We start from the raw sequence: 19,321 nt of genomic DNA on the forward strand, positions 1-19,321 counted from the left end.
TGGCCCTCACGTAATCAAATTCGAAATAATAATAAAATTAACGCGTAAAGGTAACGGTAATATTCAAATTATGATAATATAACCTTATCTTTGTTGTTCATTTATGATTTTTTTTTAACTAATTTTATTTATTTTTTATTTTTTAAAATAAAAGGATCCAACTACAATATATAGAAACATAGATATTACATCAATATAGCAGGTAGTCGGGCAACAAGCTGCGCCGCCACCCCTTTCTGAGTTGCAAACCCTAACCTGCTAAAGACATACCCCTGCCCCTTTGGAGTCGACACATTGCTATGCACAACCTGTTGGACCCTGGTTAGGAAACGGATAGCTTCCGGTGCCAAGTAGCCAAATGTATCAAAAGCCAGAGGGACAAAAACATGTTGGTTCTCTTCGCATGCTTTAGCATGTATCTCCACCTTCTTCGTTTCAGCCCTTTTCATTGCTTGCCCATCTACAAAACTATGATTTATTTCATAGTTTAATCATGGTTATTTATTAGTCATGGATATTTACCAATCTTACTTCCTAATTTATATATGGAAACAAAACCTTTTTATTTTCCCCTTAAACTTGTTTACGTGAGGAACAATCTACTTAAGGTGGGGGGTTTTGAGAATAGTTCCGGTTTCTAGAACTTTCTATATAAAATATTTGAGTGAACCCACTATATTTTTATATTTATTTTTAACCCAAAATAAAAAATTAGGGTTCACATTTATTGCCTTTCACAATACATTGTTGCTATGAACGGAAGACACACGGGCGTAGCGTGCCACCAGCCCACCATAATCCATAGCCCCATCGATTAGACGATTAATCAAATTCAAACCCTTCAACACCCACCCTTCACCACCGCCCTCGCCTCAGCCATGAGTCGTCTGCTTTTACAGTTTTCTCAGTAGCTCATTAGTCAGCATACTTTATATATTACTATTCTTCATGTTTGATTTTTAATCCATTTTTTATAGATTGTTAACTTGATGTGTTGGTGCCATTATTCATTAACGACTATAAAATTGATGTTGTTTACTCGAACCCTCAAATTGACCTAGGAAATTTTGATGTCCCATAATATAAAATTAGAGCATTTATAACCAGTGAACCCACTAATTTATTTTATTTTACTTTTTTTAATCCACCACTGTTTATTTGCTATGTAAAACTATTTACCAAAACCAAACTTAACTCTTTTTAACATCAACGACCAACACTCTCATCCTTGTAATATAACTTAAAAAAGGCAACATCCGAAGTTGCATTTCTTATACTTTGGCCACAAACTTTCGGCATTTACACTTTTTAGTCCCCAAATTTTATTTACAAAATTTCACAAACCTTTGGCATATATACATTTGAGCCCTTAGACCTTATTTATAACTTTTAGTTTATTAGACTTTTGGTACATAACTTTTGCACATATGCTTTTTGTTCCTCAACTTTATTTACAAACTTTGGTTAATTAGACTTTTGTCATCAACCTAATTTACAAACTTTGGTTCATTAGACTTTTACCATAAAACTTTTGCATACATTCATTTTGGCCCCTCGACTTTACTGAATGAAACTTTTGTCATTACATATATATACTTTTTAACTCATTAACTTTATTTACAAATCATGGTTCATTAAACTTTTGTCCCTCAACCTTTTGAAACCAGAAACAAACCTTTTTATAAATCACCAAGTCGGGTATCTCGGGTCCTACCCGGGTTATACTCAACTCTAGTGATCAACCAAAAAAAAAAGCTACTTTCCGGAAATACCCCTATTTATGTTGGCAATTTACAAAGCCTACCCTCATTTCGACGCCTAATTCTTCCAGTCCGCCGGCAGAAGCAGCAGCATACGCTTCTTTCGATCACCGACGAAATCTGCTCAAAGGTTTAATCTTTTGTTTATTTATCTCATCTGCAAAGTTTTAATTTTGATGTTTATTTCGTAATTAGGATTTGGGGTTCGTTCTTTACGAAATTTTCTACATGTAATCACGGGACTTGATTCAATGCTATTACTTTACGTTCATAAGACTCTTGTAGTTCCATTGAATTCATAATACATGGCTGTTGTTAAAGTTAAAACCCCCAAGCCTTGATGCACAAAAGGTGTTTGATGTAATGTCTCAGTGAAGACAGGTGAGAGAATGGGTATAACAAAAGAAACCCTTTATGCACATTAGGTGTTTGATGTTATGCCCCAGAGAATGAGTGTGTAGAACTTCAATTTGCTTCACACACGGTGGTCTGGTGGCGCTAAAATGATGGGAAAGTATGTTTATTGGAAGTAAAAATCCAACTTTTGGTTATCTTAGAAGAATTATGATCCAATGGAAGAGATTATTTAATCAACAGTCTTGTGAAGTGACACAAATACTTCTGTTAATTAACTCTGTTAGATGTTGTAAGCTGCAATAATGCGCGGCCTCAAAACTTACTTTAGATTCTCATAAAAGAAATAGACAGCAGAACACATATAAAATATGTCATGTTACACAATGTTTTATAGTAATCGGTGCAAATAGTAAAAGTAAACACAGGTTTATTGATCTTTAATGAAGAATGAATTAAACTTTTATACTTGACTTCTTGTAACATAAATTTATTTTGTTCGATATTCTAACATTGCTGTAGGATATTTTTAAATTTCTTGACTGAGTTCTAAACTTGAATTTGATTTTTACAGGTACTAGAAGAAAGTTGTAGGTAGATCAAGATGGCAACAAATTCTACATCTAAATTGTTTCATGGTATGCACAAGGTTTGATTGCTCGAGTAATATAAACAAGTTTTCCAGTAGCATTCTTGTAATTCCTATGTTTTATTTGTTTTATAAAGTATCTAACTTTCTTGCTGTTTTAAGCTAAGAAATATAGGGTGTACATGTAAGAAAGTTTAACTCATAACCAACCATCGTGTGCACTCAATTCTTTAAAGTATGACTGTACTAAAGTAGGTTAATTTGTCATATCTTTATGTTGTAATCAATTAATTATATATATATTTTTTCATTAAACCTGGTTAATTTGTCATCTCTATGGTCTTTTAGTTTTCTTATATAATTTATCATATGTGCATGAAATAAACGAACCTAGCTGGACGTTCACTTTTGCGGGGCCTCAATAGTTCCTCATCAGGGATGCTAAGATCACCACAAGATACTGCCTGTAATAATTTTTTGGCCCAGGTTTGTTTTTTTGTTTTTGTTTTTTTTTCTTAATCTAGATGTGACATTTTGAACCGTTTATTTATGGCTAGATTAATCTAGGTCATGTTTTATCTCAACTTGTGTAATAAAAATATTTTCCTTGAAAGGAAACATGTCCATTGGGTCGATTGTGTGGAGAGGCTCTAAAGTGTGTTTTTAATGCATAAACCCTCTTAAGTCATTTATGTTGTCATGAAAACCAAATTTTCGGTTTCGCACCAACGTACCTGTTAAAAATGAACAGAACCAAATTTATGTGTTTTCATTTTTTATTTTGAACGAAGTTCTATACCCGCTCGTTGCGGCGCTCGGACAGGCTTTACTTCTTTCACAATATAGGTCATACTCGTGGATTACAATTACTAAATCAACATGAAAAGTTGAAAATAAGAAACATTTGGATCCAAATGTGGTTTTACATAATGAGGCAATAGTATAAGAAGCTGTGTGGGGTTAGGGCCGTCTCCGAGAATCCCTTAAAATTTCGGAGCTCGGGACAAGCATAAAAAAGGGCCTCTAATATCACGTTTTTAATTACGTGATAAAAAATTGACAATTTTAACAATCAGGTCGCATTTTCAAAGCCCGATACGATCCAAAGCAATAATAATAATAAGTTACTAAGATAGCTCATATACAACACAAAAGAAAGTTTTTTTCTAAAAAGTTGAAATCATCACCAATGGGAATTGAACCCATGACTTTGATTCCATAGACTAGCATTTTTTTCCATTGCACCAAGGAGTCATCTTGTAGACTTATGTTTTAGAAAAATATTATATAAAAAATTTAGATTATTTTTTTAAACAAACATGGGCCTCTTGGGAGACCGGGCCTAGGTCCGTCGACCTCCTCGGCTGCCCTTTGGGCCGGGCAGTTGGGGAGTGGATATGGCAACACACAGTAAGCTTTGGTTGTACAATAAGCAAAAATAGATGTTAAATACAATCCATGAATAGTGTTCATTTGTGACAACCACATTTTGACAAATGACAATTAATAGATTTTAATGTTAACTAGTTTATAAGAAAATTATAAATATTGTCATCCAAATGTATGATAATCAATTCATCATTCGATAACAAAAAGATTTAGGCTCAAATTCATTATTTCGGGCTAACTTTTTTTAGCACAAAATTTTCAAGCCCAAATGGTAAAATTGTAAAAACAGAACCGAACACATACCAAAAGAATTGAGACCGAACGGTTGACAATAACAAAGAAACCAAATTCTCAGTTTTTGGTTTGGTTTGAGTTCAAAATCGACTCATGCATGCCCCCCTAGTAATCATATTTCACATAATATTTATTGTCAAATATTTTTTGAATAAGAAGTGTTTCGCTACAATATATTTTTGGATAAAAAATGTTTCACGGGCCCCGACCAATTTGACGTATTATAAAAAAGGTTAATATGATATTATGATTTATAAACAATTTACTTCTAATCATATTTAATGTGAAACATATCTTTAATACATGTATTTTCAGCAAATAAGGACCTTCATACAAATGAGAACCAATCTGAAAGTGGTGGATAACTCAGGGGCGAAACGGGTAATGTGCATACAACCTTTGAAGGGGAAGAAAGGGGCCCGGTTAGGTGACACAATAGTTGCATCTGTTAAGGAGGCCCAACCCGGAGGCAAAGTGAAAAAAGGACAGGTGGTGTATGGTGTAGTGGTTCGGGCTGCCATGCAGAAGGGCCGTTGTGATGGTAGTGAGGTCAAATTTGATGATAACGCAGTTGTGTTGGTGAACAAGCAAGGTGAGCCAATTGGTACCCGAGTCTTTGGACCGGTCCCACATGAGTTAAGGAAGAAAAAACATGTCAAGATTCTCAGTCTTGCACAGCATATTGCTTGAGGTATGAATTTTTTTGCGGTTTCGTGTTTTGGTCCTTTTTCTTGCTGACTGTCTTTGTAAACATGTTTGCCCCTGTAAATGATCAAAACTTTCAGGGAACCGTTCAGTGGAAAGTTCGTTCATATATAAACGAATATGAACAATATGTTTTGTTCATTCTTGAACATTTGTTTATGTTCATCCATATATGTTCGTTTATTTACATCCTGTTAAACTATGTAATTATATAGTTTTTAAATATAATAAATATGTTAAGGAAATAAAATTCCGTATCGTTTGTGTTTGTTTATGTTCATGAACTGTTTGTTTTGAATGTTAACTAACGGAAAATATTGAACGTGAACACATTCATTTTCTTAACGGATGAACATGAACAAGAAAATCTGTTCGTTTAACTGTTTGTGTTCACGTTCGGTTATTGAACGAACAAGAACAAGCCCATGTTCGTCTTCGTTCAGTTCGTTTACAGACCTACTGTTAGAGATGAAACATGACCCAAATATGTTAAAAGTAAATGGGTCGAAATAGGCACCTCTTAATCTTAATAAGGTTTTAACTCAAAATATCTCATTAGTTATAACACAAGTTGTTTAGTGTTGTATCCTATAATTGGTGAAAATAATATTCTTTCGTGTATAAAGTAATAGATGCATTATAATATCTGGTAAGTATCACAACACAAACATTTGTACAAAAATTGAAAAATAACACTGTCATACTTGGATTTGTAAGCTGTTTGTGAACACTAACACAATCACTATTCGCAAATATTGTTCAAAGGTTCACAGAATATTATTATGTTCATATTGTATCATGTAATCATAGTTAAAGCGTCAGTTATATAAAAAAATTGAAATACGGACCAAAGATGTTTGTCGGTGAACCAATTTGTTTCAACCCGTTATAACTTGGCACTCTTTCTTGGATTCTTTTTCCTTTTATTGGATGATTAATTGACAGTGAAATTGTTGCGTTTCAGGTTTGAGATGGTAAAAGTGAGTAGAATAGCTCTGGTTGTAGGCGGATTCTACATAACTTAAGATTTCTACGGATTCTGCATAACTTAAGATTTCTAGTTGGTTAAGTGAACTGTAACTTGGGGTTGTCAACTCAAGATTTTGATCTGAATGTATGTACCCTAAGTTCACCATGCATCTGACATTTTGATGGTTTGGTTTTATATTACAGTTAAATGGGGTTTGAATACACTATGGACAACATTTATGTTTGACTCATTTAACCTGTTTTGTTTTCACGATTGATCCATTTTCCCCGTTAAAAGCAAAGTGTGACAAAATCGATCAATCTCCTCATAAATGAGTTGAAAACGCGTGTGCATATATGAGTCACTTGTTTAAAGCTTGTTTGGCTTCAATCCTAAAGTGGTGCTCATTAAATAAACGAGCTTGAGTCTTGATTTCACATACGGAGTTCTCAAGTGTAAACGAGTTTGTTATTTATATAAATGTTTATTCCATTAGTAAATAGTAGCAACTTTCCTTCTATAAACAAGTTATTTAGAAAACATTATCTTTCTTAGATGTGTCGATCTTAGTTATCGTCTTATTGAGGTGTGTACCTTTTGTTTTGGTGTCATGTACCACTCTGTGTGTGAATTATGGATTCCACATCACACAATAGAGTCTAAAGTTTCTTATACTAATATAAGCTCATAAGTCATATCTTCATCGGCTCAAGCATGTACCCTGTATTTGGATCCATTATCGGAGTCACTTTAAGTCATGTAAGTTTTGTCATAAACTTTATCTTGTTTCAAGATGTTTTTCTGGACGTATTAGGTCCCCTAGTCACGATCGTGCCATACTCATTAATAGTCAAGTATAGATATTTAAGCTTGCAATTCACATAAATGCACATTATTTATTGGATTAAGAGAACCGATCCCTCATATCATTTATATCCCCTTGTGAATCATGATCATAATAAGTTTCATAAAGTAATGTCAAGTATGTTATAAAAAACCGTTGTAGAAATGATACAAATTCATAAAACAAAATCAGCACCGCAGAACGAAAGTACCACAAGACCTGCCTTTTGCCACGCTCGTGACCGTGACCGTGAAAAAACCTTGAAGCCCCAAAAACTCATATCATGGATGAAGGTTGGCGACTACACGGTCGTGATAAGTTAAATAGAGTTATTATGTTTCAAATACGAGTCTTGTAAGTTGTGAGTTCACCTATGAACGAACACACTAATCATTTCATTTAAATCAAACTCCACAATCATATTTTTAAGCACTTAATGTTGTATATCATGATATGAATGTTTCTTAATGCCATTTTAAAATTTTTTAAATTTGCATTTTACAAGAACATCATCATCCATGATCAGAAACAAATCATAAAAACAAACCCAAGAACATTATCAAGATCCTAAACCATTGTCTAATGAAACCAACCATTTACTAGTACCCTTTTCTTGCAGTTTTCCTTACTGTAATCGCACCCAAGGAGCTCATTGCCAACGGCGGCTTCTTGTTTTCTTTGCAACTACTTCTTAACGAGTATCTCTGTGTCGTTGCCACCTGTTTCCTTTCAACCAATGGAGTCATCATCTTCCTAGCACTCTCAAACTTCTTGGCTTCCACAGTTGACTTCTTTGCTGACTCGACTCTTACTCCAAGATACTGTTTGCATGGAGTCTTTTTCTCAACCACAGATTCGCCTCGTTTTCTTTTCAGTCTTTCGTTTCTTCTTGCAGAATACTCATCATAAAGCTTGCCCCTTTGAAACACAGGACCCACATTTGCAGATTGGTTTGTAGTAGCGGCCCCCCACAAAGTATCTTGAACCATCTTCGATAAAGCTTTCAGTTCACAAGACATTGTGTGGTATTCGGGGCGCAGTTCACGCTCTTCTGTGACTGAAGACGGTTTAGGCAAATGGGATTTTGTGAAAGTGGCTGTAAAATCAAGAAAAACAACTTAAAATTGAGGAAAGAAGCAACGAAACCGTTTTCAAGAAACATATTTGATTGTCTTAAATTTAGTACTTTTCTATCTTAAATTTCTGAAAATTACAATTTTGATGCAACCCGTTTCGGTTTTCATTTTAGAAACTCAAAATCTTAATAAATCAACCAATTTCAAAAGATAATTAACTAAAACTAACAAATTATTATCATTCTTGAACCTCTGACAAGCTTTATTTGATACCAAACAAATGACTTCTGAACAAAAGTTTCTTCTATAAAGACACAAAAACTCACCTAGACATTTTCACAAACACCTGGCATGCTATCAATTAACCAATTTCAAAATAAATATAAACTAAAACCAACAAATCATCATCATTCTTGCATCTATGACTAACTTTATTTAAAACTAAAAATATGAATTTTTAGCAAAAATTTCTTCAATAAAAAAATCAGTTAGACATTTTCACAAACACTTGGCATGCATGGTAAACATAACCAATTTCAGTTTACCAAATAAAAACCCTAGAAACCTCAGGTAACCAAATTAACAAATTCCAACATGAACCCAGAGAAATTAAACAACTTTTACATAAAAAATTCGAAATCTTGGGAAAAGTACCTGATGGGGTTTGAAGGTTAGGTAGAGACGACTGAAGCGGGCGGCGTGGACGAAGCCTGATCGGTGATCTCAAACCCAGCGGTGGTTTCCGGTTTGTGCGAATTGTCGTCGGCATGTTCTGGAGAAACACAGATTTTGATTTCAGGTTGAATTGAAGAATATTGTATTGTATTGTAGGTGTTTGAATTCTTGAATATCTTTATTTTATGTAAAAGTGTGAAATAATTTCAAAAGGGAGCGTCTCACCAACGGTCATATTTTTTGATCAAACGGTTCCAAATGGTGGCCATCTTGTTTGTATTGCAAACCGTTGATTAATTTTAATACAACTTTAATATCTTATGTTTTAATTTAGGGAAAATTCTCAAAACTTCTTACTTTTATAGACATTTCAAATATGCCTTTCGAAAATTCAAATTCTCCCTTTTTTCTTTTACTAACTCGTCTTCATCTCTACGTTAGAAAATTGAGACGACATGTTTCTTATCTCGCCGCCTCCCCACCAAACTAGCTCATAACCCGCCGCCTCCCCAACAAACTAGCTGATAACCCGCCGTCTCCCCACCATACTAGCTCATAACCCGTCGTCTCCCCTCTATGTTAGCTCAAAACCCGTCGTCTTCCCGCTGTGTTTGCTAAAAAAAAATTCTACCTTAACTTTACTAAAAACATGGATCCAAAACATAAACAATATATGAATATTTTAAATTTTATTGGTTTTTAAGTTTTTATATATTGGATTTTGAATAATAATAATAATATGATTTAGAAAACTCATGCATACCATCAAATCATTTTATGTGTACCTTGTTTAGATATAATTTTTTATATAACAAGATTTATTAGATTTAATTTTTTAGCTAACACAGCGGGGAGACGACGAGTTTTGAATTAATATGGAGGAGAGACGATAAGTTTTGAGCTAATATGATGGGGAGACGACGAGATAAGAAACATGTCGTCTCGATTTTTTAACGTAAAGATGATTCGTCTCTGTTTGGTAGCCTCTTAACAGTCATTAAGAGGCTACCTCTCAATGGGTTATGTAGAGGTAGGGTACCAAAAAGACCCAAATACCCTTAAGTACCACCCGCGGGACAAACAGATTACTCGCATATCAAGATAGATGAGGAACTTCCGCGCGTCCTCAAAAGTCGTCCGCGGGACAAGACATATGTCCGCATAAATAACTGGAGGACAGTGCCAGTAGGACAGCTGTCACAATTCAAATACTTTCTAGAAGAAAGGCTCATGATTCTTACTTAGGGAATACGTGACATACTAACCAATGAACAAAGGACACCTGGCCAGGTTGTTATAACCGTGCACATGGTCAGGGTGTGATCCATCCTATCAGCCGGTGACACGTGTCCAGGTTGTTATACCCATGCACATGGGACGTATAGCCCAACCTATCACAAGAAGACACGTGTTCAGGCGGTTATTAAAGATCTTCTAGAAGAGGACAGCTGCCCCAATCATCTTCCATCATCCTTCGGCTATAAATACCTTGTCAAACGGTATGAGGTATTCATTCACTCACATATATTCAGACTACACTTAGTCTCTGTACTTCAGTATTTTCTTCATTACGAACGTTACTGATTCTCACGCCGGAGGGTGGTTACAGGAAGACCCCCCTCTTGTCCTTCTTGTAACGAGACTCACGGTGTTTGTTTTGCAGGTTCCGGTCACTGGACTTTAGGGAGCTTTACTCATATTGTGGTAGTAGTTATCGTATTGTACCCTGTGGACTCACTGGATCCAGGACCCATACCCGAGGAGTGGATCCGTGTTTCTTCATTGGCGCCATCCATGATTTGTGTTAGAACAACAATAGTTTTCGTTGGTTTTTTGGTTTGTTTGATATGAGTAAACTTCCTGAAGGGCCGACGGGAACCCATGCAACTGAGTCACGTGTAAATAACACAGAAGCACCTCCGGGTCTTAGTGTTTTTGCACGCATCACGACTCCGAGTGGCCGTACTCTTGAGCGAGTCACAGCTCCACGGTCACGGAACATTGACGTAACACCTGGGGGTTTTACCCTAGAGAACGTCATAGCACCAACCGGTACCACCCCCCCCAGATATGGGACGGGCCTCGGCACTGGAAGGTTCTAATTTGGGTAATCTCAGATGGATTACGGAAGAAACTCGCCGAAAGCGGTCAGTGTTGGATCTAGAAAATGATTCAGGTGACTCTGACGTGGCGAGATCTCATAGACGTAATTCCAAATCCAGAGGAGCCTTGACTCCTGAAGAGTGGCCTCATGTGCAACAACAAAGTTTGGTGGCTGAATACGAGCGTAGAAAACGTAACGAGCAACTTCACGCCCGCGCTTTGGATTATGAGGAATCCCCAAGGGGATCTCCTTCTCCTCAACCAATAGTGTGAGGAATACAATATTTAAAGGCTAACATGTACCTTCAACAGTGTCAATACGGTCAGCAAGGCTATACTGTGGCTTCTTGGGACGGTGTATCTTCCGTTTTTTCCTTGATGGTCCCGCCTCAGAATCCGCAGTCTTCACACTCGTATGACCCATCTGAGAAGCAAGGAAAGCTCTCTTCTTCTCTAATTCTGCTAATAAAGATGAGACAGAGGAAAATTCAGAAGCACCCTCATTAGAGTCCTCTTCTTCCGAAGCAGAAAACTGAGGCACATCCCCATCATCATCGCTTGATGAAAGGATGTCAAGCATTCCTTCGAAAGTAACAGCAGTAAGGGGAAGAGGATTTAGAGTGTACGCACCTGTTTCAAAGGTGGCGTTAGAAGTCAAAGGTTCAACCCGAACTTTCTTCGGAAACAAAAACCATGTTTCTTCAGGTTATAACCTCTTAATGGTTAAGAGGTAGCCTTAAGTCTGAATGGTTAAGAAGAGGTAACCTCTTAACCATTCAGACTTAAGGTTGCCTCTTAATCATTCAGATGCTATGACTCATTAAGAGATAACCTCTTAATGACTATTAAGAGGCTAGACGGGTTAGTAAAGGGACAAATGAGTAATTTGAATTTTGAAGGGGACATATTTAGAATCTTTTTCTAAAAATAAGATATTTTAGGAATTTTTAATAAAATTTAAACTATGTATCTTTAAATATTTAAATTTAAAAAGCAAAAAAAAAATGGTAAAAAAAAGGGTGTTTTTGTTGTAAAAGTAGCACATATGATATGACCACTTTTGCATTCATTATTTTTATTTAATATGCAATATACTTGAGTAATTTTAAAACATACTCTTTTGTGTTATTTTTAAATTTTTATTGAAAATTGAGTTTGTATAAAACTTGTTTTCTTGTAACAATTCTTATTTTGTATGGCTTAAGAAGTAAGAATCTTATAATCGTAAGGCTATGTGGTATGGTTCACTTCGCTCATTCTTCATCGTTCGCTACATCGAGACATCAGTTTTTTCTCCATCACTCGACCACATCATGTAACCCATGTTTTACATCATTATCCACCATTCTATTTATTTAGAATACTTAATACCAAAGGTAATGAAAAAACAAGGAAAATAAAAAAAGGGATGGGGCAAAATTTTTTTTTTTGGGGGGGGGGGGTCGTCGTCTTCATCACGTCACTAGTGAAGAGAACGAGAGGGGAATGATGTTGAGTGAGATCATTTCCATCATTTTTGTCCACATTCATTTTTCATCCTCCCTTAATCACACCCTATAGCCTAAATAGTGAAAAGTTAAAGATGATCAATATCTAGACTGGTTAGAAGTAAAGAATTAATCGCTATCTTTTTTTTTTCTTTTTTTTGTGAGAAGTCTGAAAAGGTAGTCGCCACCTTATTAGTTAGAAGCTTGTAAAGATGATTGTAACCTTGATTAGTGAGAAGTTCTTAACGATGATAAACTGTTTCTGAACGCTAAGAAGTGGATGTAAGGTTGGTTAGTTAACTATAAATCTTATGCTACGCGCGTTGAGTTTTCTTTATGTTCATACTTGTTGATTTATTGTCTTTACACTACATGTTATTAAGAAATAACTTATAAACAAGCCAAGATTTTAAATCTGATCATTGAGGTATTACTTCGACACGAGATAACTCCGTATTTTTCAGTGATGACTGTAGGAAGGGTTAAAAACAGAAGAGTGGATCTGGGTAAGACTTGGTCTATCTAGAAGGTGCTTTACTTGAGACACCTTCTTAAAATGATTCTTAAACATTAATTCCGACATTTAGTTGATTCATTCGACTGTTGATAATCCATGTCCGATACTCAATAACATTGATGTGTCATATACTTGTTGGATACCTTATACTCAATACCATTGAGTTCATGGGTATACCATGATCACTTATACCTATTTATAGTCTTATGCGATTAGAATTTATCGTTTGGGATACCTATTATCCCTAATCTTTAACTCACCTAAAAACCAATTAAAGATACAAAATATTCAAATAAACATCTAATAATTCTTTAATTTAAAAAAAAAACTCATTTTCCAAAAACTTTAAACATGCTATTTTTCATATATATTTTTTAAGATTTTAATAACATATCTAGTTTTGATGTGGCTAAACGGGTTGGAGTAATCGGACGGACAGCACGTAAGAGTATGTTTGGGATTGAGTTTGAAAATAACTTATTGACTTATTGTCAAATCACAAAAGTCTCTTTATTTAGCCTTTTGAAATGGTTAAAAATTGTTTGCAAAAAGTCTCATATTATGGCTTTTCAAAATGACTTAAAAAAAAACTAATAAGTCAATAAACTGTTTTCAAACTTAATTCCAAGATCTGTTAAAAACCCATGAATTCTTGTAAAGCTAATCTCATACCCACACACTCATCCAATTACCATCCCAAATTGTCACTGATGTATGACTTCCTTAAGTTGAAGGTTATACAAAATTGGCAAGTTTGTAAATAAACCGAGTCAAGTTTGATTGGTTTGTAAACAAGTTGAGCTCGAACCACAATAAGTTCACTCGTTTGGCTCGTTTAACTATTTAAGTTAAATCCAAATTTTAATATTTATAAGCTCATTAGAGACCATAGTCACATAATATAATTTTGGAATTTTGGATATAATTTTTTTCTCAATTTTATTATGGGAAAATTCACATAATAGCCCATTTATAGTTAATGTTTCCAAGTTTATTCCCCATAATTCAAATTTCCAATGTTATCCCTTTGTTATCTCGTCGCTGACGACATGATAGCGAACACCGACGACATGATAGCGAACACCGACGATGCGTTACCGTTGCGTTGTATAACATAGAGTTGACGATGCGTTATGTTGCTAACGTAGGGTAGCAGCGATGCGTTATCACTAACGTAGGATCCCGGCTTCATGTTATATAACCTAACATGTCGTTTCAGCGTTATCACTAACGTAGGGTCTCGGCGTCATGTTATCACTAACGTAGGGTCCCGACGTCATTTTATATAACATGTCGCGGCGACCTATTCCGGCCAACTTGTGCCACGTGTCGTTATCCTATTTGTTTCGGTAACGCATCGTCGGTGTTCGCTATCATGTCGTCGGCGGCGAGATACCAAAGGGATAAAATTGGAAACTTGAATTATGAGGGATAAACTTGGAAACACTAACTATAAATGGGCTATTTTGGAAATTTTCCCTTTTATTATCATTGCCCGAGTTGAATGACACGTTTAACTCCAATCCCGATGGTCACATTTAAGTAATTTCCTATACACTTTTTCGTCTTTTGTCTCCCATGCCTATTTAATTTGATTGCACAACTCCCAATGCATGGTGTGATGGAGGACAAAATAATTGATTGTGAAATTGGTATGATGATGTAGATAACCTATATTTTGTTTTTTTGGTAAGTGATTGTTGACGTATCACGATATGGTACCGGCTGACCTGTTTTCAATGATATTCAATCAATGTAAAAGTTTCACATATGCACATGGGCGAGCCTTGATGAACCGTGGAAAATAGTATATAATATCATTCATAAATGCAAGGTAAAGACGTGAAGGTTAGGTCTAAATTAGCATTGACACTCTTCCGGACCCCGCATATGCAAAAGTCTTGTATACCGGGTCTGCCATTCATATAGCAAGTGTCTGTTTTAGTATATGCTAGTTGAGGAAAGGGACAAATGCCAAACGGTTATGATACACGAGTGTAACTCGCTCGAGTTAGTATTATTGAAAAGATTAGAGCTTGGCTCATTTCAAACTTTAATGTTAAAGCTTAAGCTCGCATCTTGAGTAATTTTTCAAACTCGAGTTTGAGTTCGAGCTTGACTCGTTTCAACTTCTCTTTTAAAGCTCAAGCTCCAATCTCGATTAATGTCACATAATAGTAACAAAGTTTCAAAAGTGTCTCAATTAGGTCACTCGTTCAATTTATACCCAAATTGGATTGCTAAATCTTCAATCGAGGTTCGTTGGATTTTTTGTGTGTCAAGAAAGCAATGGATGAGAAGACGTGAGGGTCGGGATTTGCAATATACATACTCATATTTAAAATATAAAAAAACCTGTAATTATATTAAAAGTTTGAGTAAAAAACAAAATTCACGTCACCACTCCATATCAATATATCCATATCAATATAAAAGAATAATATAAAGATTTTCTTATTGAAACAAAATAAAAAAAAATGATAAAAAAATCATGTTAAAACCTATAATTTAAGTAAATTATAAAAATTGATTGAATTTATTTAAAGCACCTTTTAAAAATTGAGTAACCTAATCAGAACACTTCTAAAATTTGGTTGCTATGTTTTTTTAGTTATTTGTAATCATACCTTTTATTATAGTAAGCTCGAAAGCCTACTCAAGCTCGTTTAACGAAACTAAAGTCTCATTTATAAAGTAGCTTATAATTTAACCTTGAGCTCGGATTTTTAAACGGCTTGACTCGTTTACACCTTCATCACAACCCGGTTCCGAACCAGCATCTTCATGAAAGGCAAATACGTGCTGTAGCATCCAAACTCAAAACCCCAAAATATAATTCGGATCAGTCTTTGAGCGAGCAAGAAAAAGAAATGGAAGGTACGATTCGTTGCGCCGCGAACTACGTTCCTCTTTCTCCGATCAGCTTCTTGGAGCGATCTGCTGTGGTGTACCGAGACAGGTTATCTATTGTGTACGGCGATCATGCCAGCTTCACTTGGGCTGAAACCCGTGACCGGTGTGTTAAACTCGCTTCAGCTCTCCAGATTTCTCGTGGAGATGTTGTAAGTGGTTTTCAGGAATTCATTATGCTTTAAGATTGACTGTTGATTTCATGCTTAATTTGATGTGTTACGAATCATTTTGACTTTTTTGAGTCAAACATTGAACGGGTAACTTGACATTTTGTGTATTCTAAATTTCTGACACAAACACTTTTTTAATTACAAAGAAGTTTTCGTTATTCTGTAGTTTTTCTTAACTCATATTTAAAGAATTTTAATTACGGATTATTTTTATAAATTTAGGGAATGTGAATAAAAATATATCAGTAATTTATTAGGTAATTCAGTTTAACAATTTACATAAAAATATAAATACAGGAAGTTACAACAATGGAACAATAATCAAGTTTTAGTGGTTTTGTGAAATAGTATTGATTATTGAAACTTGGATATTACTTCATTATCTTATCAGAATATAGTTATCTGTAGTTGACATTTCTAAAACTAATTTTTTATGTGTTTGGTACTTGACCTGTTGTTTAAAGAATGGGTCATACTTTGGGTAATTTTTTCAGTTACAAATGATTCAGTGTGGCTCAAGTGGTCAACTAACGGGTCAATTAAGGTTTACTCAAATTATACAATGGGTCAAAAGCTGTCACTCGTATATAACTTGCTAACTTAAATCGACCCCAAATTGGTCAGCACCGCCACTGCCGCAGCCAACACTTCAGCCGCTCCACCCTGGCCACTAGCTGTGATATTTTGTTACTTTAGTTCTTTATAACGACTAATTTTAACTCGAGTCCATTTTGGTTTGATTACTGTTTGGACCGAACCAAATTCAAACCTATTCTCTATAATGATTCATTCCAGCCTGAGTCAGTTTTGGTGTTTTCCGTTTTGACCAATTACCTGCCCTGCCTGTTTTATCTGACTTAGTTCAGTCAAAGTTGAAGATGTTTTACTGAATCATACTTGAATCTCTGTTCTACTTACCGTTTCATCTAAATTAAATCATAATCAAGTCTAGGAGATTAAAGTAGAATTGCTTTTCAATATCCAAGTGAACTCATACGCTATCTTGAACTACAATTGCTCCACTTGACTAAAAAGTCACTTTTTAAAGCATGTTCATCTATTGTGTTTTCTTTTTACATTATTTCTTATTTTGTGGTTTTTTTTACTTACAACCAGGTGGCAGTCCTGGCCCCAAACATACCCGAAATGTACGAGCTCCATTTTGCAGTCCCGATGGCTGGTGCTGTCCTTTGCACCCTCAACATCCGTCACGATTCAACAATGATATCAAATTTGCTTAAACATTCAGCTTCCAAGTTAATATTCGTTGATTACCAGTTTCTAGAAGTTGCCAGAGGTGCAATCAAGATCATGTCAAAAACAACAGCCACGATTCTTCCTCAACTAATCTTAATCCCAGATTCCGGCAAAGCTCTGCACAGTCAGCATCCTGAAGTTTTAAATTATGAATCTCTATTGGCAATGGGGAATCTTGATTTTAAGATCAAAACACCGGACGACGAGTGTGATCCGATTGCGCTTAATTACACATCAGGAACGACATCGAGCCCGAAAGGCGTGGTTTACAGTCACCGAGGTGCGTATTTGAACTCGTTATCTGCGGTTTTACTTAACGAGATGCCGTCAATGTCGGTTTACTTATGGACCGTTCCAATGTTCCACTGCAACGGGTGGTGCATGACATGGGCCGTGGCAGCACAGGGCGGCACAAACGTCTGTCTCCGGGCGGTTACCGCCAAGGATGTTTTCAAATTGATATCACGACACAAGGTCACGCACATGAGCGGCGCGCCTACGGTTTTGAACATGTTGGTTAACGCGCCGGTCACCGAACGGGTCCCGCTTCCGGGACCCGTGTCGGTGATGACTGGCGGCGCCCCGCCACCGTCCCAGGTTGTGTTTAACATGGAGCAGTTCGGATTCAACGTGCGCCACTCATACGGTCTAACCGAAACATACGGTCCCGGGACCATATGCGTTTGGAAACCAGAGTGGGACGCGTTACCATTACAAACGCGAGCTAAAATCAAGTCCCTACAAGGGGTGAATCATGTGGGTATTGAACAAGTTGATGTTAAAGACCCGGTGACCATGAAGTCTGTCCCGTGGGATGGTAAAACGATAGGTGAGGTTATGTTCCAAGGGAACACGGTGATGAGTGGGTATTTGAAAGATCGAGACGCGACGCGCGAAGCGTTTAAAGACGGGTGGTTTAGAAGTGGGGATTTAGGCGTGCGGCATTCAGACGGGTACATTGAACTCAGAGACCGGTCGAAAGATATTATAATCTCTGGCGGTGAGAATATTAGTACGATCGAGGTGGAGTCGGTGCTTTTCCAGCACCCGGCGGTTCTCGAGGCTGCGATTGTGGGGCGGCCGGATGATCATTGGGGGGAGACGCCGTGTGCTTTTGTGAAGGTTAAGGAAGGGTACAAAGTAAGCGGAGATGAGTTAATAGCGTACTGTCGGGAAAAGTTGCCGCATTATATGGTGCCTCAAACGGTTGTGTTTGATGAGTTACCGAAGACGTCGACGGGGAAGACACAGAAGTTTGTTTTGAGGGAAAAGGCGAAGGCGATGAGGAGTTTAAGGGTTGGAGGGAAGAGCAAATTATGAGGCTTATGTTGTTGAATCTGGTGTTGGTGTACAATAAAAACTTTCATTATTAATATAATTAATTAATGTTTCATGTTTGAAAAAATGTGGATGAATCTATTGAACTATATATAAACATATTAGGTTGATCTTGTGGAAGTATTAGCTTTCATCTTATGAAAATTGTGGAAAGGGTTGTGGGCTGAATACAGTGAAAAATATGTGAAAGACTGAGTCGTTATATCCTTGAGCTGGTTCTTACTAATTTAAAAAAAAATCATAAGACAGAGTCCCTAGTCATATGATTATGCAGTATTTATCAGACTCGAACAAAGCTCGATCTCAATACATATACGATTTTCCTTATGGAAGTCCATGGTTTCAACATTATTAAAGAAGTTTATGGACTAGAGTAAATCAGAAGTAGCCAGTTGAAGACAGTGCAGCTTTTATTGTCAAGATCAAAGAAGACCACATCAAAGATCAAGACATGCAGCTATCACCGAAGATTGGATTCCACAAACTGAGAGATGTATGCAAAACTTAGGGGAGTAATTTACACACTGTACTCGTTTTCCTTAACTAAGTTTTTGTTTTACTGAGTTTTTCTTAGTAAGGTTTTAATGAGGCATAGCTGAACCAAAAATACCAGTTAATATCGATCCTAAAGAACTGAACCAACACCATCCAATAGTATAATATTGATATTGATAGTAGGGATGAGCAAATGGTACATGTACCAAGTTTTAAGAAAATCAGGATCGGTACCGGTACTTACCAAATTTTTGCATACGGTACAGAACCGGACATTATTAGTACTGTTACCGGTACTAAGTTTTTAAGAAAAATGGGATTGAGATATTCGGTATCGATACTGGTATGGTACTGAGCTCATCCCTAGTCGATAGTGCACAATATG

At 36.2% G+C, this 19,321-nt stretch overlaps 3 protein-coding genes across 3 annotated transcripts; 2 read left to right on the forward strand and 1 right to left on the reverse strand.

Moving 5' to 3' along the window:
* Positions 1–2,604: 2,604 nt before the first annotated feature.
* Positions 2,605–6,284, forward strand: LOC143538291 (large ribosomal subunit protein uL14mz-like). The gene is made up of 4 exons (XM_077031882.1): positions 2,605–2,752; positions 3,098–3,189; positions 4,702–5,077; positions 6,056–6,284. Exons 1-3 carry the CDS (start codon positions 2,719–2,721, stop codon positions 5,074–5,076), a joined length of 501 nt encoding a protein of 166 aa, XP_076887997.1. The 5' UTR covers positions 2,605–2,718; the 3' UTR covers position 5,077; positions 6,056–6,284.
* Positions 6,285–7,145: 861 nt separating this feature from the next.
* Positions 7,146–8,755, reverse strand: LOC143538292 (uncharacterized). The gene is made up of 2 exons (XM_077031883.1): positions 8,636–8,755; positions 7,146–8,001 (listed from the first exon to the last, which is right to left on the reverse strand). The coding sequence occupies exons 1-2, from the start codon at positions 8,748–8,750 to the stop codon at positions 7,505–7,507; spliced, it is 612 nt and encodes a 203-aa protein (XP_076887998.1). The 5' UTR covers positions 8,751–8,755; the 3' UTR covers positions 7,146–7,504.
* Positions 8,756–15,618: 6,863 nt separating this feature from the next.
* LOC143538312 (butanoate--CoA ligase AAE1-like) lies at positions 15,619–18,447 on the forward strand. Its single transcript, XM_077031903.1, has 2 exons — positions 15,619–15,825; positions 16,963–18,447. Exons 1-2 carry the CDS (start codon positions 15,634–15,636, stop codon positions 18,421–18,423), a joined length of 1,653 nt encoding a protein of 550 aa, XP_076888018.1. The 5' UTR covers positions 15,619–15,633; the 3' UTR covers positions 18,424–18,447.
* The last annotated feature ends 874 nt before the right edge of the window (positions 18,448–19,321 follow it).

Source organism: Bidens hawaiensis, unplaced genomic scaffold (assembly GCF_021521415.1).
Source record: "Bidens hawaiensis isolate Kalapana, Puna unplaced genomic scaffold, B.hawaiensis_p1.1 tig00011542_1, whole genome shotgun sequence".
Taxonomy (NCBI): domain Eukaryota; kingdom Viridiplantae; phylum Streptophyta; class Magnoliopsida; order Asterales; family Asteraceae; genus Bidens; species Bidens hawaiensis.